The sequence below is a fragment of the Pistacia vera genome, unplaced genomic scaffold (assembly GCF_008641045.1).
Source record: "Pistacia vera cultivar Batoury unplaced genomic scaffold, PisVer_v2 Contig433, whole genome shotgun sequence".
NCBI lineage: Eukaryota > Viridiplantae > Streptophyta > Magnoliopsida > Sapindales > Anacardiaceae > Pistacia > Pistacia vera.
This window is the reverse complement of record NW_022196261.1, coordinates 380,758-399,578: the sequence shown is the minus strand read 5'-3', so window position 1 is coordinate 399,578 and position 18,821 is coordinate 380,758. Positions and strand designations below refer to the sequence as shown.

General features: G+C 37.6%; 2 protein-coding genes and 1 pseudogene across 2 annotated transcripts; 2 read left to right on the top strand and 1 right to left on the bottom strand.

Annotated features, from left to right (window-relative positions):
* Positions 1-1,796: 1,796 nt before the first annotated feature.
* LOC116143873 lies at positions 1,797-6,167 on the top strand (annotated as a pseudogene).
* Positions 6,168-6,777: 610 nt separating this feature from the next.
* LOC116143829 lies at positions 6,778-7,692 on the top strand. The gene is made up of 3 exons (XM_031429279.1): positions 6,778-7,115; positions 7,222-7,268; positions 7,384-7,692. The coding sequence occupies exons 1-3, from the start codon at positions 6,884-6,886 to the stop codon at positions 7,516-7,518; spliced, it is 414 nt and encodes a 137-aa protein (XP_031285139.1). The 5' UTR covers positions 6,778-6,883; the 3' UTR covers positions 7,519-7,692.
* Positions 7,693-12,051: 4,359 nt separating this feature from the next.
* LOC116143905 lies at positions 12,052-13,916 on the bottom strand. Its single transcript, XM_031429354.1, has 4 exons — positions 13,171-13,916; positions 12,982-13,068; positions 12,815-12,888; positions 12,052-12,700 (listed from the first exon to the last, which is right to left on the bottom strand). Exons 1-4 carry the CDS (start codon positions 13,585-13,587, stop codon positions 12,691-12,693), a joined length of 588 nt encoding a protein of 195 aa, XP_031285214.1. The 5' UTR covers positions 13,588-13,916; the 3' UTR covers positions 12,052-12,690.
* Positions 13,917-18,821: the final 4,905 nt, after the last annotated feature.

Sequence of the window (18,821 nt, the reverse complement as noted above, 5' to 3'; positions counted from 1 at the left end):
GTGCATAAAACCGGGTTTATGTTGCTTTTGGAAACTTGGGCCCAAAACCAAACCAGTTGGATCAATCAGTCCAATCCGGATTTCAGAACCCTGAGTGAAACTTTACTTTGGCCAAACTCCAAGTGAAAATTTTTAAGCCTACCTTAACTAGAAAGATTGTAAGAAAGAAAATTAGTGCTTGTTTTGTGGAAATGGTTGTTGATCAAATATGATAAGATGTTGGATACGTATTTGACAAATTCTAGAAAATGGTTTTGAGGAATGTCAAAATCCACCTGTATTTAATCAAAAACTTAAGCCAACCAGCCCGAAAACAACCAAATTAACATGTTTTTATCTCAAAAGCAAAAAACATTTACTTTATTTTCTAATTTATTTTATCAAAATGTTTAACTACTGCACTCCAACATAATCTACTTTATTAATTTATATCTTAATAAATAATATTAACTTTTAGCTCATAGATAGACATACTAAATTAGACAAAATAAAAAAGAAATTGTAAATATCTAATTATAAAATTTCAGACAGCTCAAAAAACATGGTGGTGCACTTAGGGATGAGCCGCGAGCCGAGTAGCTCGCGAGCTACTCGAGCTCAGCTAGTCCCAAGCTTGAGCTCGACTCGAAATCAGTCGAGTCGAGCTTGAGCTCGAGCAGCTCGTGAATAGTGATGAGCCGAGTTCGATTCGGGCCGAACTCGGCTCTTCAGACTCGCGAGCTTAAACGAACTTAGGGGGCAATTTGTAAGATTTTAAAACTTTTTTTATGTTAAGGTTGTTAAAATTGCAAATAGCACCCATATAGACAAAAATGCAGGAGTGCAGAACCCATTTCAATTTTTCAATCAAAGCTGAAACAAAAACCGAAAAAGTAAAACCCATTTGCGATTTTTCATTAACCCTAAGTCCTAAATCTTCGCTGCCATTCGCCGTAAATCAACCAAACATTCAAGAATTTTTAGGGGTATGTTAAAAAAGCTTCCATTTGTACAAATTTTATCATCAATTTCAATTTTTTTTTTTGGCATCAGATTTGTGTGGCCATTTGGGGTTTAGTTACAGATCTTGGAAATGGTTTCTAGGTGTTTTGGTTTATAAATTGTTTATTAGTTGTTACGGTTTTGTTTGGATTTGAGGGGGTTTTTTTTTTTTTTTTTTGTGGGCAGGGTGGATCTCTTTATCTGGGGTTGTGAAGCAGATCTTGTCTCCTCAATTCTTCTTATCTGTTGCTTGGCTGTCATGTGAAGGCCTTGCGGCAACCAGATCTAGTTGCCTCAAGGTCCCCACATGGCGACTAACTGTGGTCAACAAAGTTTTGAGAATGAAAAATAAGAGAAGTGAGGAGAAGAGAGAGAAGTGGAGAAAACAAAGAGAAATAAGAGAAGAAAGAGAGTTTTGAAAAGAACGAGAATGAAAGAAAAGAGAAAGGAGAGAAAAAACTTAATAAAATATACATTTATATAATGAAAAAGAGAAGAGAGAAGAGAGAAAAATTAAATAAAACGTTGATTTATATTAAATATTTTTATTTTGTGAAAAGTACTATAATTTTAAATTTTGAGATTACACTTACAGTCTGTCTCGAGCTCGAGCTCATTTGTGCTCGGTTAATCAAGCTCGAGTACCCCTTCACACTCTCGAGCTTGGTACTGTTCATCACAAACCGAGTTTGAGTATCGAAATACTCGGCTCGGCTCGTATACATCCTTAGGTGCACTAATCATACTCGTCTTAGTATACAATAATATTATATCCATAATTTTTTTTCATAAATACGATATATTAATTCATAATTGATCAATTTATTTGTCTATCCAAAAATAGGTCCTATTACCTAAACGCGAGTTCACCAACTGTAAGCTAACATTTCAAGTTTGTAAAAGACGCTTGTGAAAATGATTTGTAAGTTATCTTTGTTCCTTAATAAATGGTTGAGAGATCAGCCAACCGACTAACGCAACGCGATTCCGTACGATGAGAAACCACCATCCTCCACACTCAAAACCGGGTCCTACCCAACCCGATGATGACCCGGAATCAGCCCGGCCACCAACCGTCTCCGCCAACATGGCTTCTATCCACCGCCGCTGGTCTCCGTAAGAAGGCAGCGGGAGTCCGTCCCTGGCTACTTCTGATTCGAGTGGGCAGGCCCAGTAGTGGAAGCCGGAAAGCACGCCATCATGCGGCGCACGGGGCTGCCGGCACGAGACCTTCGGATCCTGGATCCGCAACTGTCTACCCTTCAACTGTGTTGGGCCGTGACGGGCTATTGTTATTAATTTGGAGCACATCAAGGCTATTATTACTGCCCAGGAAGTTCTGTTGCTCAATTCAAGAGACCCTTTTGTTGTTCCCTTTGTTGAGAGTTAAGAGGAGGATTTTGTCACTATCAGCCACTAAAGCTCAGGTTTTTATTTTTGTTTTTGATTTTTTTTTTCCTTTTACATTATAATTGTTTCACTTTTTTGTGAAGTTAAAACAGCATATTTAGGTACTTTGGACGGAGTATGTGTTCATTTTATCAGAACTCTCTTGAAATATGAAAATTGTTATAAATCTATTCTTGAAAGTTGAAAGGGAGGTCAGTAAAATTCCTGATAATGAATTGTGATTTTTTTTTTACTGGCATAAAGTGCATTTGTCATTTGTTTGAGTCAAATGCGAATGCTCATTATTACATGGGCTGCAAGGCCTTCACCTTCAATTTTACATTTATGTTGATTTATATTAATTTGTTGTTTGGTGAAGTTTTTTGATTGTTATTTATACACTTTGTGTGTTGTTATTATGGTCTTTTGTATAGGAGGGCACTGGAGATGATTCAAAATGATAAATTTGTATGATTGGAAGAACCACAATCAAGAGATTCCAGTCCTCCAAATTTGCTGGAGGTTTTCCACAGTATGAGGATCAACACGAGGAAGTTAAGGCAGTGGGAAACAAGGTCTTGAGAACCGGATGGATCAAAGGTTCTTCCATTGAGTTGTTTGCCCTAGAAGCCTGCCTTGAGGCTGCTTGCAGTTGCTTAAAAATGAAGTAATTAACCTTATTTCCTACTTTCTTAGATTTTTCTTGACTGTCTAGCGTCTTCCATTTATTTTCTTTGTTCTTGTAATTTTACTTGTTCTTGTTTCTAAATAAGGCAAAACATTGGAACTAGAAGCTCACCCCGGCTTTAGATAAGCTGACTTCAAAGATCAGTACTCTCAATTTGGAACGTGTCCGTCAATTAAGAGCCGCTTGGTTGCAATAACTGGACGTGTTCAGAAGGTTGAGTGATTTCAATATTAGGATTGTAAATGGTTTTCTGTTACTCTGTGTTGCTAGGCTGGTACACTTAGTAACCTTGTGGATACATTTTAAGAGCGCATGTTCATCACCTAATCAAACCATGCACTCAAGTTATTGATAGTTTTTCTTTCTATTATTTTTTTGACTATGATGACATGTGTTCATCTCCAGGTGAGGGATGAATTGAACACTTGCTAGATGATGATGAAGACATGGCTGAGATGTATCTGACCGAGAAGTTGGTTCAACAACTTGAAAACTCCTCCACTTCTTCTATGATGAGAGAGATACGTGGATGATGAAGTTCTTCAATCAAATATGGATGACAGGTACCAATTTCTATCACTTTGTTATCTGCCTTCCTATTTGTTATTTTTATTTTTGCTTTTCTCCTACTGTTCCAGGACTCCGGCTGAATTATCAGTGAATGCTGCTGGGGGATCCACTAGTTATGAAGTTGATCTTAACGCAGAGAACACCCATGAGTTGTTTACTGCACATAACGTACTTGGCAGGGAAAGCCACGGGACTCGTACTAGTACCACTCACAGTGCTATAAGCAAGCAACTTGATGTTGAGGAGCTTGAAATGCTCCTGGAGGCATACTTTGTGCAGATTGATGGTACACTAAACAAGCTGTCTACGGTATGAAACTCAATTTCACTGCTTGATCCTATTTCATGAAACACAACTCCAAAATAACAAATAAAAGACTCAAATACTAAAATAGATGTGATAAACTCTTGATATCTTGTTTGGAAATATATAGGCAACCACAACACCAAAAGTAAACACATTAAAGCCTTGTGCTGTTAAAAAATATAAAACTTTTTTCCTCGAAAAGTCAGTTCAGCAGTTCTCCTTAATTTGCCTCCCCTAAACAGTCATTTGCGTCACAAATAAAGAAGTGGTGAACGATAATAAATCAGGATTAGCCAATCACATATTAATGTCAGTATGAACTGTTGAACATTTATGTAAACGGGTATTAAAGTGTTACAAGGCATGTCTTTTTCCTTTAAACATTTATGTGGATGTGGTTTATAAACTGTCTCGACAAGGATTACTCCTCATGCATCAATCTTCAGAGGTCTGATGTTGATATTGATTAAGGCAACTCATTCCAACTGTATAATACATGAACCCTATGAGGAGTTAATTAGTCTTCTCTTCATGGGAATTTTAATGTGTAAGTGCAAGGGGTGCCCACCTTGCTCCTTGCTCTGGTACTGCTATTCTATGAGTAGGAGGCTCACAATCGGCAGCCGCATGGCCTAAACTTATTTATCAGAGTTTAAAATCTCTAGCATTTAAGTATCTTTGCATTATGAGTATATATTACAAGAATAGGATGGTATAACGGAGTGGTGATCATTGTTGAAGTCTTAATTGCATTTATTAGTTCAGATTTTATCCGTAGATTGAGATTAGAAATCTGACATTTTTGCTACTCTTACCATAAATCCTTCTAGACATAGCCAAGCGTTTTTACCAGTGAGGCAGTGAATATGGCTTTGGACATTTATTTTTGAGGCTTACTATTAGTTATTACCTAATTCTTGTTGTGGTTGCTGAGACACATCGACGAAACTCTTTTGTTTAGAATATAAACTTTGGGGTGGTTGAGTGAAGATTACGCTCATATTGTGTTGAGGGATTCCACTAGATGGAACAGCTCAGGGTCAGGCATGCAGTGGGGAGTGTTTTGAGTAAGAGAGCAGTCACTTTGGTTGTGGAACAAAACTTATAAGTAGGTTTATCAGGATAGCCAGATGTGTCACAGATTAACATTGTTCCAAAGTGCAGTGGCAAGATTATGAAACTCTTTTTAGGGCAAGCATGTTGATGATGCTTATTATTTGAAAAAGGGCTGACAAGTACTCCTTTGGACATGACATGTTCCACTTTGTATGGTGTAGCTGGTTTTAAATGATAGCAATCCGGTGATTTCTTAGAAACATTGAGATTATTCTTATTTATATGATTGTTGGCCAAGATTAGGGCTGGTGCTTTATGCAATGTAGACTTTAAAAATTAATTTTTACAGACAATATAGTTTTTCCGTCATGCTTAGAGAAACTTTCCCATTTTGTTTTAAACACAGTATAGTAGTTTGCTCATTGTGGTGGTAGAAACTTTCCACTAGCTCTACAAGGGTTTTCCGCTTTTCCATTTTAAGAAGGGGGGTGATGATTTTTGAGTTTGAATTTTGATATGATGGTTATGGAAAGGTTCATACTCATTGGGAGATGCATGGAAAAAAAATAAAGATTTAAAGTTGTTTTTCTTTGCTTATATATACAAACTCACTGTCAATTTGGAAATCAACCCATTCGCTAGTTTTCCCCAGATGCTTTTCACATATTTTCTTATCATTGTGTTTTTGTTTCTTGGAAGCTGAGGGAGTACGTAGATGACACAGAAGACTACATTAACATAATGCTGGATGACAAACAGAATCATCTTTTGCAAATGGGGGTCATGCTAACAACTGCAACCCTTGTGGTGAGTGCGTTTGTTGTTGTGGCTGGTATATTTGGAATGAATATCACCATCGAGCTGTTTGACGAAAACAAATCAGGCATGCAAGAGTTTCTGTGGACTGTTGGTGGCGGCGCAACTGGGAGTATATTCCTATATGTAGTTGCTATTGCCTGGTGCAAGCACAAGCGTCTGCTGGAGTGAAAGAAGGGTGATTCTGTATTGTTAAAGAAGCCAATGGTTGGAATTGTTTACATGAATGCAACTTTCCAAAACTTGAAGCTTCATGCTGTGTTTGTGAATATTGTAAATCTATATTATATGCTCTGAATGCAGGAACATTTGATGTCTGCTTTTCCAGATTTTAATAGTGCATACATTTTGTAAAATTAAACATATATGCTCAAAGATCATGGAAAGTTTCCAATCTGAAATTTCCTATAAGAGCATCTAATCTTTATTATTATAGGAAAACTGAAATTCCAATGAATCATATTTATCTATATCCATATAGGGAAAATGGAATAAAATACCGAAAACAAAATTTATTATTTCTTATGAAAGAATCCGAAGAAACTTGGGGGTTTATCATATTTCCATTACATTTATCAGGTTGAAAATAACTCAAGAAAGAATTAAAATACATTGTACTTGATTTAGTAATGCAAAAAATTGGGACAAATAATTTAGTCTATCTACTTAGAATAACACTGACAATTTGTAGAATTATTAACTGCTTTTCAGAATGCGGTGTTACATTGTTCTCTAGTTCGTTCACATGTTACACACAAACAAATGCATTAAATTTGGATTTTCAACCTCTCTCTTATCATTTTCAGATTTCAAGTTTATTTTATAAATTAAAATGATTTAAGTAATTTATAAACTAAATTTTATAAATACTGAAAGTAGGAAGGGCTGTTAAGTAATTTACGACGACTGACTTACCATGCAGAGGATAAAGCGAGAGAAAAAGAAAATAAATCTAAAAAAAATATCATATATCATCATCTACAGGTCTAAAAACTGGTGGCTCTGGCCATTCCAATTCCACAACCATAACCAACCCAACTTCAACTCCAGAGAGAGCTTGAAGTGTAATGATTACTGATGAGTTCAATAGGCCAAAGTATTTTGATGGCTTTAACTGTGACTGTCAACAAATATGCTTCGTTAAATGTCCAAGCAGTTCCCAGTAGAAGAGAATCAAAACCTTCAAGAACAAAACCAAAGGCAAAAGCCGCCGCAGTCACCGATATTGATATAGGAAGAAGAGGGCTACTTCTATCCACTGTAGCTGCCGCTCCTCAAGTTAACGACTCCACCACTGAGCTTCTTAAAAGTACTTTTTTGTTTTCTTTTCTTGTTCAATCTCTTTGTTGTCCATGTTAATTTCTTTTTTAAGAGTTTATATGCATGTGTGTCTGAAAATTTGTTAATCTTATCAGAATATTTAAAGAAATCAGAGGAAAACAAGGCAAAGAATGACAAGGAGGTAAAACCTTTAGCTTGCTTGAAGTCAATTGAAGCTCTATATATATATATATAAACTTATAGACCGATAAAGCATTTTATTATTTATTCTGATATCAAATTATGTCTATTGGCAGAGACTGGAAAGCTATTACAAGCGGAATTACAAAGATTACTTTGAATTTATAGAAGGATCTCTGAAAGCCAAGGAGAACCAGCAACTCTCTGAATCAGAGAAGGGTATTCTTGATTGGCTTCAGACTAACAAATAAGATTGTCTTCCAATCTTTTCTTTAACTAGTTGTTATTGCAAAATTATTATAATTGTATGCAATTATTAAGTTCAAATGTATGAATTGCTAGAGTAAATTAAGCTCATTTCTAAGTTTCTTTTATCCAAATATGTAGTGTGGAATTGTCAGTGATATAATTACTTATTTAACCTCTTTATACAGTCAAAATTAAAATTAACTAAATTTTTTTTTATTTTTTTATGATCGAGCTGTTCGGATAAGTTTGTGCGCAACTCAATTAGTTTTCGAACTTTATTAAACACCCTACAAATCCAATGAGTCAAATAAATCACAAATATGGTAAGTGATCACTTACTTTGTGAAACTTGAACACAAGACGTTTGAATAAAAATTACATAAATTATTCTTTCTTTAAGTGAGGTAATGAGTTTTTCTTAACCATACTAATCGAAGTTAGGGTTTATTTGCGTGGGCGACAAATTATACATACAAGAAAATAGAGGACTGTGCTCTAAAAAGAAAAAAGAAGCTTACTCTTTGGGTGCAAAAATTTCCCAGAAATGATGTTAAAATTTTCAAACCAATTAACTTTATCTTATTTTTGTCAAAGCCAGAAGTTTTAGTAATGGTGATAAAAAATTTGTAAGGTTGTTAAAGTCGGTTTTTGGTTTGGGCCTTCATCAACATCAATTGAGCTCGCACTTGCAAATCCAAAGAAAAAGGATTTGGGCTTGCAACGGAAGAACTTCAGCTGAAAGCCCAATTGCAAAGAATGGCCTGAAAAAAGTTACGGAACTGCGAAGAGGCAGCAAAGGTGGTGCTAGCGTGCCTTCTCCGACGCTCCAAGTCAGTCCATAGTATAACCAAGGAGGATTAAACAAGCACTTAATCTCAAGAGTAAGAGGAATATTTTCAGTGCGAAGTCCTAGGTTGTGAGTGTTTGTGTCTTGCTTGGAACTACAACTTTCTCCATTTATAACTGTATAACTCTTTGGAGATTTGACACGTGTAAGAGATTAGGGCATTTGTGATTTCTTACGTTCCTTAGATTTGTCATACCAACTCTTGTCCTTGATTGATCGATAACCTTACTTCATTGTCTATGCTAATATGCTAGCTTCAATTATCATTTGACATGACCTATTTTTTTCAACGTGGATGTCCTAAAAGGTCGTTACGTGTCATGAAACTCTTTTAGTAAATTATCCCTGAAATAAAGGTTGTTTGAGAAGTAGGGTTCTTGGTTTCCCTTATCTATTACCTTTTATATTAACAAATTTTTTTCCCAACATTTAATTTAAAAAAAAAAAAAAAAAAATAGTATTCCTAAAACAAAAGAAGAAATTTGAAGGATGAAATGTGCAACCTAAAATGTTAATTGGTAAGAACTTGGCAATTGGGTAGACAATAAACGATGAAGGCTTATGCCAACCAAAATGGGCTCACATTGGCTCCACAAAAGCACAAACATATTTGTGGCAGTAATTGATATGGGCCCAATGTGCTCATATTTTTAGTGATGCTGAATGGGGCTAGATGGGCTATGCAACCAAAATGGGCTTACATTGGCTCCACAAAAGCACAAACACATTTGTGGCAGTAATTGATATGGGCCTAATGTGCTCATATTTTAGGCGGGAATGGGCCTAGATGGGCTCGCACTGGCTCCTCAAACTTATACTGGCACGATTGTCGTAATGGCTCGGCCTAAATGGGCTCAGATAGGCTCCTCATACATATAGTAGCATGTTTGTTTTTGATGACACATGTGAGCCATCTCACATTGGTTTCGAGCTATTTATTTATTTCTCCTCCTTCTGTCTTCGTATACGTGTCAAGATGAATGAAAATGTGTGTATATCAATATGAAAAAGAAAAAGATGAAAGAGAGAGGATTTACAGGATTCCTAAAAATATATATATATGATATCAAATCGAATTTAATTTAATTTAAGCAATTTAAAATCTAGAAACAACAATTTAAGTAGATTGAATTTAAATTAATGAACAAAAATCATGTCCTCCCGAACATCATATATGTTTATTCTGAACCTCTCTATTGCATTTTATTTGACTCATTCTTATAAGAGACACGTTGCCATTTTCACAGGTGAAGTCCAACAAATTTGTACACAAATGAGGAAGCAGAATTAGGTGACTGCGGGTGGGAAATTAATGCTTCTTGTCAGTACTACTTTCTTTGAAGTTTGATATTATATATCTAACTGCATTTTAATTTAAAGAGATTAATGCATGACTTGATAAAGACAAGTTAATACAGGAGGGAGTTGATTAATTGAGGAAATCTCACTGCAATCTTTTTTACAGAATGATGCCTACTTAAAATAAGGTTTAATTCTCTTACTTCTATATACAAAAGAGTTAATGACTTTTTCAATGGTTTAATGACACACAAATTTTTAAAATACTATTTTACTATCTAAATTTAATAATTCATACTCCAACGACAAAGAGAGTAAACTCAGTCCAAGCTATTGGGGCTTTTGAAGAGAGAAGACTAATAAGTCTTTTAGTGGTGGAATATTGTATTTTGATGGTTGAGATTAATCAGAATTTGACTTGGAGAAGACGACTATGTAAACCCTAATCGCTTGATTGCCAATAATTGGTGGGGTTGACAAGAGTAGGGTTTGAGGGTAAGTGATGATCGGGGAAGAGAATGATGGTGGTATAAGGTCACAACAATGTTGGAATCGAAAACGGAATATAAATTTGGATAGTAAAGTGATATTTTAAAAGTCTGTAGGTGTGAAACTGTCATTAAATCATTATTTAGGTGAGAAAAAGTCATTTACTCTATACAAAACATATTTAATATATTAGTTAAATTCGTGTATGTACATATATATAATGGCTGTATATTATATAAGGGATTACTTTTCCATTGCTTGAGCAAGAATTTGAAAACCCTTTGAAGGTGTCATGTGGCAATTATGTTATAAGTTGCAACAATAAAAAAGAAGCCTTGAAAATTATCATGTTGATTTTGCAGATGACTTTTGAGGCTACAACTCCTGTTATGGTGGGATACGCATGTCGATCTTTTAAATAATAAATTTTATTTTTATTCTATTTCAGATAACTTCCTGGTCGGTATTCAATTTAAAAGTACAATCTTCATGCAGTAATTATATGTTTAACTGAGTCTATAAATTTGAGTAGTTGGGAATTATACTTTGAGCTGATGAACTCACTAAAAATAAAAATATCAATTCTTTTGATCACGAGGAAAATTGGTGCAGAATCCAATAACGTAGCTAGCTTTAAGCTATATTTTTTTGTCTTAGTTTCTTTGAGTTATCCATGTATAAATTAAGAAACGATATTTTAGTAAAACGATAAGATCAATTCCTCTTGGATTCTTTGAAAAAATTGACCAGTTTAAAACAATTCATTCAGTCATCTTTTATATATGCTGTACTAAATTAGGACTTGAAATATTTCATGTTGTGTACCGGACTCAAGCAAATTAAAAAAATATAAAAGTAGATGAATTCATGTAAGTTTCACAGCGGCAAATACTTAAAATGAAGAACAATCCGGAAAGAAACTCAGTGCTAGAGGAAAGAGGTAATGAATGTGAAGATGATTAAAAGGACAAGGTGAATAGTGAGTGGTGTCATGGAAAATGGAAACAAAGGAAGCTAAAAGGAAATGGAGACAGGAATAGAAATGAGTAAATATAAGAAACAAGAAAGCAATTCCGTTTCCCTCTGTAGTTACAGGAGAGAAAGAAGGTTCTTGTTTGGTGGTGGTGGAAAAACATAGATGTTTATCCTCATTACTTGAATTAGATCCTTTCAATTGATTGGAGTGCAGTGAGGAAATTTAAGCACCAATTTTTTTATATTGTTTAGTTGTCTTTTTCTTTTCATTCCTTGTAATTTTTGACTACATGAGAATATATAAAAAATGAAAAAACGAACAGGGTATAGATCAGACTTGAAATCCTAAATTCCCAACTTGGATCTTTCCAACTTTTTCCCCTAATATAATGTTATTGAGAAGAGACTAGGAAACAGTTACTTCAATAAAGAAATGAAGGAAGCCATATAAATTGGCATGACATCAAGTCAATGACAGCTACAAGCAGGACAGGGTTGGAGGGAGCACAATTGAAAAACAAATGGTTTAATTATTAAGATCCTTACAAATGAGATAAAGAGTACACATTAAATTAAATGGAGCATGTTCCATTGGGTCAGGAAAATCACGGCAGGATCTTCAGGCTTCCAAAACGGGTCATGAAGAATATGAAATCTTTCCAGCATGAGTTTGTCATTTCCTTCACTCTGATCTCCCATCATCTACCTTGTCTCATTTTTCTTTTCATTTTGTGATTTATTATGAGAAAATACGAAGTATCAATGTGGATGGATCTTTGTCTGATGGACACATAACTTCTACTCATCAAACTTTTCACTTTCATAATAGATTTCCGCAAATCCCACCTAATAAATTATCAGATCTGCATTAGGATCTTACTCATATTCTACTGAGAATCCAGCAAACAATTGTTTGCATGTGTCCCTTCTTTTGTATATAAAATAATTAGATTTATGAGTTAAAGAATTGTATGCATTTGTTAATGTGCATTACTGAATGATTACATTAATTGTATTATGCATCAGTTGCTTATTATTTGTTTGCTCCTTGGCTTTAAGAGGCAAATGGCTTTCATATGCTTGATTTTATAATGAGGCTGCTGTACTGGTTATTTATGATAAGAGTAGGAGAGAAAGCTAGTGGTGGTGAAATAAAGAGGGCATGGGGCTCCATTAAAAAAGGAGGACTGTGCATAATTGCACAAGAGGCGGCCTAAAGGACAAAATTCAGCTCATTTGCACCCACTATTCATTGACAAGATAATTTAATTTTGAAAACAAGAAATTTATCTCTAACTTTTGCTCTCATCATCGTTGGTTGTTTCCCACTGCATTGACAGGTAAAATTAGGAAAACTTGAAAAAGAAAAAGAGGAAGCAACAAGATCCTCTTAATTTGATGACATCCATTTGCTTTTGAGTTTTTAATTTGACAACTAACTCTCTAAACCATCTCTTTTAGTGCAACTTCAACACCAACATTTCTGCAATAGCATGCAGCAGGAAGAGCAGCAACTGATGGAAATCATCCTTATCTCATCTCCATCATTCCTCTTAATTACCCTTTATAACCACCTGTAAACTCAAATATTGAAACTCTCAATGAGATGATCATCATTTAATATAGTACCTTAAATATTCAAACTTTGAATTTGATGCATTGTCAGACTATTAAAAGATTTACTCAACTGGTTATTTTGAACATGGTTTCCAGAGTGAGGAGATTGCAAGAAAGCAAAAGGGTCTTGAAATGCAGATCTCCCCTGCAAGAAATTAACTCAAAGGTTATTGACATGCACACTTTGCAAACAAACAACCAAATATTAGAACAAATTAAACTAGCTGTAAAAGTATACCTGAAAGTCAGTTGCAGAGTACCCTTGAGAATAATCTAAGACACTCTCCATTGATGCCTGATTGTTGTTTACAGCACCAAAATTATTCTGCAATAAATGATTAAGAACTCGTGAACAACACAAGTAAAAAGCAAAACTTTAGGGTCTCACATTTTCTAAAACAGGCTATAAATTAATGTGAAGTATTACCTTGGAGGAGAAGTTGATGACTGGAGAACTAGCAGTGTCGTCAAGAAAAGAAGGCAGAAGTTCTTGTTTTTCGCGGCTTCTTTTTTCTTTCTTTTTCAGCCTTATTTTCCCACTACCATTGGCCACTCGTGGAGTTGTAGCCTTGGAAGAAGGAGGGTGTTGCTGGTGGTATCTATCAACATCATTGAAACACACATCATCTTCATGGAAAGTTGGAGGTCCAGAAGACGCATCAGAAACCATAGATAAACTTTCCTCTTCATCATCATCACAACGTTGAAAATCTTGTTCAGAAAAACCAGCCTTACCATCAACAAACTTATTAGTATTCCTATGTGAAGCAAAATTAGATTGCTCTAAGTAGAGAGTCCACCCAGACTCACAGCCACTGGTGCATTCTGAAGCCAAAACGTTCATTTTGGTAATATTTTTTGTAATGAGAAAGAGTAAATAAAACTTTGTGGTGAGTGAAAGGAGGAAGAGAGGAAATTAAGAATGGAGAAAAATTGCCAGTTGGGGTTTGGGGATTATAGTTGGTGCATGTAAGAGAGAGAAGAGAAAGCCACAACTTCTTCACATGCGAGACAGCGAGGCACAGTGTACCCTCTTAACAAAACCGGGTACACGACCATTTTTCCCTTCCTCAGTATATGGACACATACCTCTTTCCTGCAGTAATTCTATCTCTCTCTCCCCTGCTTCTTCTTTATTGGATGACATTTTATTGCTTTCTTTTGATTGTTTTTAGTTGGGGTGTGGTCCTCTCTATTTATCAGCTAAAAAGGCCAAGATGTTATGCAGTAGACAAATCTAGTACTGGTTTATTTATGTACTGTATCTTTTCCCTTTCTCTGTATCTTCTTCTTTTATTTAGCATGTGGGATGTTTACACAATATTAGCTATTAAGATTAAAGCACTGACACGGTGAGACCGTCTCATAACATAATTAGTTTTTATAGGGATCCACTATAGTGATAGTTTTTAGACAACTATCTTTAGATGGTTGAGTAGTTTGATAAGGGCTCTTGGATGTATTATTCAAAAAGTTTTGAGTTCAAGTCTTTACTCCGTTGCTAATATATAGGATAGTCACTAAAGTTTTTACTTGGTCAGTTATTTTAGGGTTTGGAGAGATTAGTTAAGATGTGTATAAACTGTTGTCTGAACACCCTCGATCATCAAAATAAGGATAGTCATTAGAGTTCTTACTTGATCGATAATTTTAAGATCCCAAAAAATTAATTAAGGTATGTGTAAACTGTTAATCTGGACATCTTTGTTACTTGATCGATAATTTTAAGATCCCAAAAAATTAATTAAGGTATGTGTAAACTGTTAATCTGGACATCTTTGGTCATTAACAAAAAAAAAAAAAAAAAAAAAGTTATTAATAAGTGATATAAAATTAACCTATATGTCACTATGTATCATATTTTTTATTGTATGGTCTTATCACCACACAATTGAGTGTCGTGATTAAATTCTCTTATAAGTAAATATATATTTTTTTTTTTTTAATTTGGCGGATTAGAGATCCGATAAGTGTGAAATGTTAAGAGAGTAATTAAAGAGGAAGGTGAGATGAGTAGAGAGTGTTGAAATTTCTTGGGGGAAGGGGAGGAATGGTAACAGAAGTTGACAAGGTTTTTATGAATCCACATGCCATCACATTTTACTGCTGTCCTTTTCAAGAAAATCACGTACACATGTGGGCACGTGCGGCTCCTTCCACATATATTCACAGTCACACACATGTTTGCACGTGCATGCACACGCACTTCAACCTAAATTCTCATTTAAATTTTCAATTTTTATAATGAATTCTCTTCACTTGTGATCTTTGGTACTATTTCCAACGTTCAATTTCTTTTTCTTTTTACTTTAGGGTTTTCAAATTTCAATCACACCATAATTCACATTAATGTACCCCTTTTTGGGCAGGCAACTAGGGTTTGTACCTACCACATGATCCCATTAAATTGGAAGTCTTTTTTATTTTCTTCTTTAATAAATGTAAAATGTACCTAGCTAGCTACATCTGCTTAGTAGAATGATAAATCATGCGTTCTTCATATCCAACTTTCTTTAATTCTTGAGTGTCTGTCAAATCTTTATGCGAAAAATTAACTTAGATAAAAATAAAAATATTACGCATACAAACATATTATAAGAATTGATGTGACATTACTACATAAAGATAGTTTATAATTGTTGATGCGTGATTTTGACATCAACTAATCGACACGTGCATAACGTTGGTTGGCCAAGAGACACACATGAGTATGGATAAAGTATGTAGTAAATGTAGTAGTAATAGCTTTTTAAAGTGGTTCGGATGCTCAGGTAGCAAGTCCTACGTCCACTGATAGTTGTATTAATATTGTAGGTCAGGTCGCAACAGCGGACTGACTTACAAATGACTAGTAAAAAGTAAATGCAAACATACAAGAGAGAGAGGGATAGCTAATTCAGAGTGTAAAATGGCCGAATCCCCTCAATGAAGGGGTCTTCTCCTTTTTATAGTGAGATGAGTGTAAGTAATCATCATTAAATCCGTGGGTTGGTGTGAATATCAGGACAAAATCCGGCTTTACGTCACATTGCCCACCTTCCAAACTGATTTCACGCGATTTGGAGCAAGGAATGGACACGTGGGATCTCCACAGCGTCTGCCAGGTCTGGCGTGCGCTTACCATTTTGACAGGAGCAAGTCACACTCTATCACGTGATTTCCCACGTCAGCCCTTGATTTCCCAGGCAAAACAGAAGTCCCCTAGTTTTTAAGGTTTGAGGATCGAACCTTGGAAACAAAGCCATGTCGCGATTAGAGGTTTTCTGGAAGTTCTGACAATTCCGACCTGAATGAAAGAAGCTCGGGATAGGGCCTTTTGCCAACACGACCTCGCACGAACCTCGTCAAAACGACCTAACAGCCATCGCTCAAGCGACCTAACGGCCCTCGCCCAAGCGACCTGACAGCCATCTCTCAAGCCACCTGACGACCCTCGCCTAAGGGACCTGACAGCCATCGCCCAAGCGACCTGACAGCCATCGCTCAAGCGACCTGACGACCCTCGCCTAAGGGACCTGACAGCCATCGCCCAAGCAACCTGACTTCATCAGGTGTTCCTTACCATACCTTAGGGATGGAGATTTAATGAAGCATTTTCTGCGTTGTCAGGCGCTCTGCGCGTGTTAAGCGTCTGCCAGGCGCATTAAATGCATTGTGTGCTGACGCGTTATTGCTTTGACAGAGCATTAATTGCTTGACACGCTCAAAACGACAACTCTTATCACAGCATTAAATGCGGCGTGGGGCGCAATTAATGCAGAGAGAGAGAAAGGCGTCGTTCGAGTTTCTCAACGGAAGGGTCGTGGGTTTGACCGTCCTTAGTTGTAACTCTCTCCCCCCCATTGATCAGCGACACGTGTCCGCGATCAACGGTGAGAAATAGTTGCCGCCCAAGCGTCGTTTTGATTCCGAGGGGTGGTAAACACCGGTTCATAGTCCATATAAAAGCCCAAATTTTTTAGATGATGCCACCAGAATCTCTTTTGCCTCGAGCGAAAAATCTTTGCCAACCGAAAGCTTTTCTTTTCCGATTGGCATCTCTCCGATACCCGAAGCAAGAACCGTCCACAGTCACATGCCACAAAAGGTAAGGGCTTTTTTTTTTTTTTTTTTTTTTTTTTTAGCTTTCATGGCGGTGCAATGGCGTTGGGTCTTCTGATGTTTCATCAGAGACGTGACGCTGGAGTCGGGTTCGAGCCGTGAATGGCGGCTTAAGTCACTGTTAGGGTTTAGGGAATTTGTTCCATGCCGCCGTACGGGGTAACGTACGATGGCTAAAATGACCTTCTGTCTGTCGCTGTTGCAAACTGCGGAATGGAACCCTCAGCGTCTAGATCCGAGGAAGGAGCCGACTCGTCTTTGCGGGATGTTCCCGCGAACGCAACCCTTGAGGTCTTCTCGGTTCTCACTCGAGAGGAGTTCGAGAGGGTAAAGAAACAGTTCAACGTTCGCGCGGAGTTGTTCCTTGACACCACCCGGTCGTCGCGGCATCCTTCTGATGGCTTAGCTGCGATCTCCGAAGAGATCTTCAAGGGTGGGGGGATGATTCCTTTTCACCCTTTTATTAGGTCGGTCCTGGATCACTTCGGGATCGCACCAATGCAGTTACTGCCAAACGCGTATGTCATCACCGTTGCGATGTACATCACGTGCTGCGAGAGAGCCTTGGGCGAGCTAACAGCAGTGGAACTCGGCTACACTCATATTACTTGTCCCGGCGACCTACCATTGTCGGAGGGATACATAGCTATCCCAGCAACGCGGGGGCCTACGAGACGACGTTTTTCTTCTTCTGTTACGACGGCTACTGCCACTTTCAGGATCCAAGTAGGTTCCTCTTCGCTAGATTCATTTACTGTGCGTTTCTTTTTCTAACGACCTGCATTCTTTTGCAGTTAACAAGTCGACCAGCCTAAACCTGCTCACCGACCTGGACAGGATCATGTATTTTGGGGTTCTCCCCGAAGAAAGTCGGGACGCGAAGAAGCTCGTGACGACCGTGAACTTGCGAAAGTACGGTTTTTTCAGCAATAACGCGTCTTTAGAGTCCCCAGAGTGTAAGTTGGGCCGACTGATTCCTTTATGGTCGTAGAATAATTTTTGTTTAGTTACTAACATACTTGCATGCAGCGACCATGCCTCAGAAAGAGTCCGAGCAGCCCTGGCGAGCGCCATTTAACTTCCCTCGATTGAGGAGGGCTAGGGCAGCCAAAGCTGCTCACCCCGTAGCGGCACAACTGGTGTGAACTGCCGCGCCTTCCTAGCCTTGTCTTGAGGAAGAAACGACCAGGACAGAACAGGTCGCTCGACCATCGCTTGCTTGCCCGAGGCGGAAGATAATGGCTCAGCGGTCGAAGAAGAGGAAGCATATTCAGGTCGATGAGTCAGAGACCGAATCTGAGGGTGATCAACCCCTGAGGTCGCTGCGGGACGTCGGAAGGGGGTTGGGCAAGGAACCCGCGGATGAGACGGTTGCTGCCGACAAGGCGAAGGACACACCAGTGCTGGACGCGCTGGGGAACTTGCCCATATACCTGCAGCCGGTAGTCTACTCTCTACTTGAGTGTGGATTATCCGATTCATACGATGAGTTCGTCGATACGGGCGATGTTGACCTGATGACCCGTCGGTTCAGCATCTAAGCAAAGTGAACTAACTGTTCTTGAAGAGTTTGTCCGCCATTTTCATTCTAACTCATTTCTTGTTTGTAGGCTCTGCTCGCCATGAGAATGTCCTTGGAGAAGGCTCGGCAGGGAGCCGCAAAGGGGGAAAATGATCTGAAAGAGGAGATCGCAAAGATCAAACAGAGCCTAGAGGACGTCGAAGCAGAAAGAGCGCTGTCCGCTGAGGCAGCGAACAGATACTTGAACCAAAAGACGGTCGCTATGCGTACAGTGGACTTCCAAAAGACGGAGCTTGAGAGACGTGCGGAGGAAGTAAAAGAGCTTCAGAGGACAACCGCTAGGCTCTCCAAGGAGGTCGGAGAGAAGGACCAGGAGCTCTAGACGACCTTAATGCGGGCTTAACGAGCAGAACAAGAAATGGAGGCCTCCGAAAAGAGAAGGCTAGCTCTTGAGG

Bases quoted from the DNA above. Each gene is read 5' to 3' on its own strand.
- LOC116143829 (XM_031429279.1), top strand. From the start codon at position 6,884: ATGAGTTCAATAGGCCAAAGTATTTTGATGGCTTTAACTGTGACTGTC. The intron at 7,116-7,221 runs GTACTTTTTTGT...TAATCTTATCAG, and splicing joins CACCACTGAGCTTCTTAAAA to AATATTTAAAGAAATCAGAG. The intron at 7,269-7,383 runs GTAAAACCTTTA...GTCTATTGGCAG, and splicing joins AGGCAAAGAATGACAAGGAG to AGACTGGAAAGCTATTACAA.
- LOC116143905 (XM_031429354.1), bottom strand. From the start codon at position 13,587: ATGAACGTTTTGGCTTCAGAATGCACCAGTGGCTGTGAGTCTGGGTGG. The intron at 13,069-13,170 runs GTAATACTTCAC...CATTTATTGCAG, and splicing joins TCATCAACTTCTCCTCCAAG to AATAATTTTGGTGCTGTAAA. The intron at 12,889-12,981 runs GTATACTTTTAC...AATTTCTTGCAG, and splicing joins ACTCTGCAACTGACTTTCAG to GGGAGATCTGCATTTCAAGA.